At 44.8% G+C, this 7,500-nt stretch overlaps 1 protein-coding gene across 4 annotated transcripts in view; it reads right to left on the reverse strand.

Moving 5' to 3' along the window:
- cald1a (caldesmon 1a) overlaps positions 1-7,500 on the reverse strand; it is a 65,172-nt gene that overhangs the window by 5,530 nt on the left and 52,142 nt on the right. For 3 of the 4 annotated variants that reach the window (XM_076296608.1, XM_076296606.1, XM_076296607.1), the window contains 3 exons: positions 7,297-7,434; positions 5,880-5,975; positions 2,499-2,567 (listed from right to left, as the gene is read on the reverse strand). In XM_076296608.1, the coding sequence (XP_076152723.1) occupies positions 2,499-2,567; positions 5,880-5,975; positions 7,297-7,434 (303 nt within the window). Of the gene's footprint in view, positions 1-1,850; positions 1,897-2,498; positions 2,568-5,879; positions 5,976-7,296; positions 7,435-7,500 lie in introns of all 4 variants that reach the window. The other variant, XR_012989266.1, reaches the window with a different exon arrangement.

The raw sequence follows: 7,500 nt of genomic DNA on the forward strand, positions 1-7,500 counted from the left end.
CACTTACTAGCCAAACTGTGTGAGTGATAGTATAGCAATATAACAGATAATTATTAAAAAACCTCTCAACCACCCCCCCCCCCCCTCCCTGTCGTTAAGGCACCACAGACTGCCTGACTTTGCCCAGCCATGAGCCCATGTGCGTCAGCATGGCCCGTGGCCTGTCCACCTGGCATGGAGCTCAGGGCTATGTGGCATACCACAGCCTCGGGCTCTGCCCGCACCCCTTTACCCACATATGGGCGCAGCGTTCTGCCCCAGGGCCAAAGAGGGCGGAGAAGGAACCAGCAGATCTGATGGAGAGGGCAGCCAGTTAATGCCCCTACGGAGCAGGCTTTCAACTCACTACTCTCATGATCATACTCTCCTGTAACATTATCACTTCTCATCACTGTGAGTGTGTGTGTGTGTGTGTGTGTGTGTGTGTGTGTGTGTGTGTGTGTGTGTGTGTGTTCTCATCAACGTTCCAGTACTTATTTGTAGCCTTTGCTATGGTTAATATTTGACATCTGATCTTGTTAGTGGAGACACAGCAACTCTAACTTTTGTATTAATTTGTGGTGGCGCAGTAATATCTAGAACGAAATGCGGTCAACATTAGGGTCGTGTCGGGTTTTACAACGACATCAAACGCCATTCAACCAATCATAATCAAGGACCAGAACTATCCGTTTAAGAATTTGTATTGACACATCTGCTTAATATCTGAAAGTCTACCCATATATAATATTATTGCACTCACTTCACCCCTTGCACATAGCCATCAACTCCACACCAAAGCATGGCTTATTCTGACCTTGAATACTGTAGAAGTTGCAATTTACTCAGTAAGCAAATTCTTTTCCATTTAAAAAAGAGAGTGTTCAGCTGTGAGATCATAGGTGGTTAGTTATGCACAGATGCCCTGGTGAACGTACAGTACTTATATTTATTGGGTAAGATTGCAGCAAAAAAACAAAAATGTCTGTTTGTGCACGCAGCTACAGTACCAGACAAAAGATGTTTAACGAGATGTTAAAAGTAATTAAGGAAAGAAGTGATTTTTAAAGTGAAAAGACCGCTTGGCTTTAAGGTGATCCATGGCTCTTCAGACACTAATGCCTTCAGCCGAGTCTAAATCAGTCACGCTTCAAGCCTCTTAGGAGGGCCATGGTCATAAACATCATTCCGATAAGATCACAGGCGAGACATTCCCTGCTGAAGATCACCTTCTCTGCTACTGAGTCCTGGCTGTTACTATGAGGTCCCTGGCCAAGCGGTCTCGAGGAAAGGACATTAAAAGATGCTTGTGAATGTGTGCATGTGTGTGTGTTTGTGATAGAGACAGAGAGAGAGAGAGAGAGAGAGAGAGAGAGAGAGAGAGAGAGAGAGAGAGAGAGAGAGAGTGTTATTCCCACTTGACACCCGTGTTTGTTTATTTGTTTTATTTGCTGTTTCTTCGGAGAGGTCGATAGATCAGTGCTTGACAACCAAATTAAAATAGCCCCCCCTCAGAAACTAGACGCCTTGGTCTTGGGCAGAAGACATTTAACAGCATTCACAGTGGCCATTTTGCGAACTGACCTAAAATAGCCCCTCAGACTATAATAAAACAAGATACAAAAAAACAAAAAAAAACAAACAAACAATAAAGATAATACTAAAATAATGCAAATTAAACAAAGTGCTTAAAGTGCTTGTTTTAGTGGATAGTCTCAGGCGAAAAAGCAAAGTGGTATGAAGCTACAAGCTCTAAGGGAGTGACATCATGGTTAAGGATTGTGGGCCTCCAGAGATAGGCACGCAGACAGGAAAAAGATGGAAGCAAAACGAGAGCAGCCGTGACATCGTGCGGTGAAAAATGACTTTACCTCGTCGGACTCTTTCCAGATATGGAGACAACTATCTAAGAGAGGTCTTCAGAGAGAGAGAGAGAGAGAGAGAGAGAGAGATAGGAAACCCGCCAGTGTTATGTCATCTGTCTTGGCAAGCACTCGCATTCCAATTAACTGAAACGTTCACGACATACACTCCATCAATGTAGAACCAACATTACGATGAAAGCAAACTTTTAGGGGCAGGGAGGGAAGAAGACAGCTAGCTCTTATCACGCCACAGACACTAAAATGAAATAAGTTGACACTCCAATTAAATAACTAGACACTTATGGAGACATAAGTGAAGTAAGAGTTGTTTTAGGCAATGAGTTATGGGCTATACGTTTTAGGGGGAATGTTATGGATGCAAACATTAGAGCTTGGATACATGCTGCTGGTTAAGCTTATGAAAATAGCAGAATCAAGTGGTTGAGCTAAGGAACTACCGCAAGCTGTCTGTTTCAGTTATTATAAACACAACTTTGTGTTTTTTAATAAATTTAATATCGGGAGTGAAACAGACAGTGTGCTGGAGTTTCTTAGCTCAGTGTTCGATGACCTTTGAGTCCTCTCCTGTGCACCTGTCAAGCTAACAGGTGTGCGGAAGTGTTGTTCTTTGATTCAGCAGAATGGTGTGGTTACCTTGGCCGGGGAGGAGCCTATGTTTTCCCATAAACTGCGTTTGCCAGTCACGTCTCCCGGCTTCAGGTCCTGTCGGGAAGAGACGGATGGGGGAGAGAATTAGTGTTGGTTACTTCAGCATGGTGTGTTCATGTGAGAGTCATTCTAACCTCTGCATCTTTATCAACACAGGCATGCACTTGCAGTCACAGACAAATATGCACTGCAAAACTGCTTTTCTAACCAAATGTGATTAATCTATATTAAGGTCAGAAAATCTAGTTGGTATTGATTTTAGTATAAGGAGACTTACTGTACCTAGTGCTTTCTCATAAAATCATTTCACTTAAAATAAGTGAAAATCAAATTAAATTAAAACATCTTATCAATTTGGCTACCAGTGTGTTAAGCAAATTTGTCTCAATAAGACATCTTATAATAAGTGAAACTCTTATTAAATTAAGTCAAAATGATCTTATGAGAAACCACTAGGTAAATCTCTTTATACTAAAAAACAATACCAACTAGATTTTTGATCTGCTTTAAGCAATGTTACGTGGTTTCTAAGCTAAAACAGACTGTGTTTTTTACAGTGTATTCAGGGGACAGGCAGCTAGTGGATTGTGAGGAGATGTTTGTGTATGTGACACAAAATGTTTTAGCTTAGAAACCGCGAAACATCGCTTTGAGCACCTTTAATATAAGATTAATCACACAATTTAACACACCCAAATGTAATCTTTCTCTCGCCCTCTCTCTCTCTCTCTCTCTCTCGCTCTCTCTCACACACACACACACACACACACACACACACACACACACACACACACACACACACACACACACACACACACAAACACAAACACACACACACGCCAACCCTCTCTTAGTCTCCTCAACAGTAGTCCATACCTGGAGAGGGACAGGAGAGGGACAGGAGAGGGACAGGAGAGGGACAGGATAGGCTGGAGAGGGACAGGATAGGCTGGAGAGGGACAGGAGAGGGACAGGAGAGGGACAGGATAGGCTGGAGAGGGACAGGAGAGGGACAGGATAGGCTGGAGAGGGACAGGATAGGGACAGGATAGGCTGGAGAGGGACAGGAGAGGGACAGGATAGGGACAGGAGAGGGACAGGAGAGGGACAGGATAGGGACAGGATAGGGACAGGAGAGGGACAGGATAGGCTGGAGAGGGACAGGATAGGGACAGGAGAGGGACAGGATAGGCTGGAGAGGGACAGGATAGGGACAGGATAGGCTGGAGAGGGACAGGATAGGGACAGGAGAGGGACAGGAGAGGGACAGGATAGGGACAGGATAGGCTGGAGAGGGACAGGAGAGGGACAGGATAGGCTGGAGAGGGACAGGAGAGGGACAGGATAGGCTGGAGAGGGACAGGATAGGCTGGAGAGGGACAGGAGAGGGACAGGATAGGGACAGGATAGGGACAGGAGAGGGACAGGAGAGGGACAGGAGAGGGACAGGATAGGCTGGAGAGGGACAGGAGAGGGACAGGAGAGGGACAGGAGGGAATGAAGGACTCCAGGGGAGAGGAAGGCAGAGACAGACCAGGAGGACGAGGAGAAAGACAGAACACCTGGCGGTGGTGGTCACAAGGTCAGATGGGGAAAATAAATAGATAGAAAAACGGATATTAGAGAGAGGATAGGTATTACTAAACAGAAGAATAGAGAACCAGTCAGAAAGAATACAAGTGTTGAAAAATGAAACCAGAAAGAATGCAGACAGGTATTGGAATACCAGAAACAATGTCTGCTTCGACCACAACGGGATTGGGAGACAGATATAAAAAATAAATGAATAATCACAGGTAACAGAGCAGGCTACAATAAAACAATCAGAGGAAGAAGAGATCCTGAGAAAGGGATTGATCATTTGTGCTCAGAATTGTATCCGAGTAAATGAAAACACTATCTAGTTTGACCACTGGAGGGTGCAGCAGCTGATGAGATGAAGCACTCATACTGCAGTTTCCCCATATGACACACTATTGTCTATTTCTCCTGCAGTTTAGGGCATGAGTTACTGTCTGACAGATAGCAGTGGGATGTGGGAATTCTGCTGACCCATATCAGAGTAATGTATGCTTTTCATGTTTGATTTATCATGAGCTTGATCATTCTGAAGCGACTGTACAGAACATTTATGTACATTTGCATTAACATACATTTATAAAGCCAACTGCCATGAACTTTTTAACTATATAAAATAACTTTTAAGTATATAATATAGAATTAGACACTTAATAGGATGTGTGTGTTGTTTTTGTTAGCCAGGCTGGGATATAAATGAATATGTATCTAAATATGAATTTTAACAGGCTAATAAGGCACCATAGAAATCACTTACTGGACAGGATGTCATGTATGGTGTGGTCATAAGAACTATTGACTCAAATGATACTGTTTGTGCGTCCTAAGTTACAGTTGAGTTAGAGTTTGAGTTGAGTTAGAGTTAAAGTGGTGATACATGGGGCAAGTTTTTGAGCAATATCCTGGGCGACCACATGACCAGTTCCATTTATTCTGACGATTTGGTTACTGATTAATAAAGTTCTCCAGAAAATAAGTTGTTGTCCAATATAAATGGGAACATGCCAGAACCACAACAGTGAGGAACATTTCCCAGGAACATTGCTCAAAAAGTTGCTCCATGTGTCATCAGCTTGAGAGTTGAGAGAGTTGAGTAAGAGTTAGAGTTAAGTTAGAGTTGAGTTAGAGTTAGAAATAGAGTTAAGTTAGAGCTTGAGTTAAGTTAAGTTAGAGTTAGAGTTGAGTTAGAGTTATGTTGTGGCTCTTATATAACCCCACAGAGAAGGAGTAATGGTTGGGAATGTGAAACGGACGTGGAAGAAGAGGAGAGAGAGACCCAGGGGGAAACACTACATGATTATACACACACACACACACACACACACACACACACACACACAAACACACACACACAAACACAGTTTTCACTGATTGCCCACTAAGCAAGATTTTGCTGATTGGCCATATCAATTTTGACTATTACTTTTCTAACAGGGACTAATTGTTCAAACTAGTGATTTGGTATACAATTACATGGTTTTCTTTCTGTTAATACATTTACAAGCTTATCTTGTAGCCATTGATATGTGTGTGAATGAGTGTGTACAGGAGGTTGATGAGTTGACGTGTGTGTGTGTGTGTGTGTGTGTGAGTGTGTATGTGTGTGTGTATGTGTGTGTGTACGTGCGTGCGTGCACGCCTGTGTGTATGTGTGTGTGTGTGTGTGTGTGTGTGTGTGTGTGTGTGTGTGTGTGTGTGTGTGTGTGTGTGTGTGTGTGTGTATGTGTGTGTGTATGTGTGTGTGTACGCGTGTGCGTGCACACCTGTGTGTATGTGTGTGCTACTTACCACTGGCCTTCCTCCAGGAGTTTTGACTGACTCAGGAGTTTTGTTCAACCAGTCGTTGATGCGGCCGGCCACACCCACCTTTATCCCAGCTGCATCCTGTTAAAACACACACGTACACACACACATATAGAGACACACACACACACACACACACACACAGACAGACAGACAGACACACACACACACAATGTTCTTTGTGTCAAAGGCCACAGGACATGAGGTGGAGTATCAGAAGGGTTGGACACACCCCTACTTCAACAGGAAGTGTGTGTGTGTGTGTGTGTGTGTGTGTGTGTGTGTGTGTGTGTGTGTGAGGAGGGGAGAGATTCAGAGATAGTGACACAAACCAAATGACTGCTCTTCTGCCTCGTTCCTTTCCTCTTCTCCTCCTGACCTCTGTTCTCTTCTCCCTCTCCTCCCCTCCCTATTTCTTTCCTCCCCCCTTTCTTCAGCTCACGTTTAGTCCATCTGTTGTGGTACTGGACGGGCCAGGCTCTCACTCTGTCCCTCTTCTCACGGAACTTCTGACTACACAAACTGACTGAGGCTGAGTGATATTTGTTGCATTTTGTGTGTATGTGTATGTGGTGTGTGTGTGTGTGTGTGTGTGTGTGTGTGTGTGTGTGTGTGTGTGTGTGTGTGTGTGTGGGGGCTTTTGGGATTTGGATTTTTTTTGGATTGAGGTACTAATCTGGTTAGCTTTTATTTTAGCTTCCTTTTGAACTTAGAAGTTCTCTCTTTTCGCCTCTCTCCCCCCTCTTTTCTCCTTTCCTTTCCTCCACTCCTCTCTCCTCTCCCCCTCTCCTCTCCTCACACACACATGAAATCCCTCAGCTGTGGTACTGGCAAAAGAGGGCCTCACCCAGCCTCTCTGGAAGGTCAGTCGCTACCCAGGAAGAGAGAGAGAGAGAGGCAGAGTAACGCAGAGAACAGGCCTTATATGGGCACGGACCAGAGAGGTCTGTGGGTGCATTTGCGTGTGTATTTGGGTGTGTGTTTGTGTGGCAGCTTGGGTGGGGGTTTGGGAATGTGTGTGCATGTATGTGTGTGATGTGAATGTGCCTGTGGTGTAACTATGTTTGTGTGTGTGTGTTTTGTCTGTGTGTGTGTGTGTACAGTATGTGTGTGAATGTCTGTACATGTGTTCTTTCTATGTATGTGTGAGAGAAAGAATGTTTGCACATGCATGACTGTGGCTTTACATTTGTGTGCATGTGTGCATGCTTTAAATGTGTGTGTGTGTGTGTGTGTGTGTGTGTGTGTGTGTGTGTGTGTGTCGGTCCATACATGAGTGTGTGTGTGTGTGTGTCTGTGTGTGTCTGTGTGTGTGTGTGTGTGTGTGTGTGTGTGTGTGTGTCTGTGTGTGTGTGTGTGTGTATGTGTGTGTATGTATGTGTGTGTGGGCTGGCCTCCTGACCTTGTTGGTGGCTCCAGCTCCACTGTTGGAGCCGAACACATTGCCCTTCTCCCACATGCTCTTAATGTTGCGGATGCCATCGGTCACCACGGGCAGGTCAATGGCCCCGGGCCTAGGGGAGCGCGCCTCTCTGTTAGACTGGAGAGCAGGACAGAGGAGAGGAGAGGAGAGGAGGAGAGGGGAGGAGGAGAGGGGAGGAGAGGA

Source organism: Alosa pseudoharengus, unplaced genomic scaffold, assembly GCF_046254945.1.
Source record: "Alosa pseudoharengus isolate Yale_2024_CS ecotype anadromous, Long Island Sound unplaced genomic scaffold, YU_APseudo_1.1 YU_APseudo_1.1_scf_20, whole genome shotgun sequence".
In the NCBI taxonomy this organism is placed as follows: Eukaryota; Metazoa; Chordata; class Actinopteri; order Clupeiformes; family Clupeidae; genus Alosa; species Alosa pseudoharengus.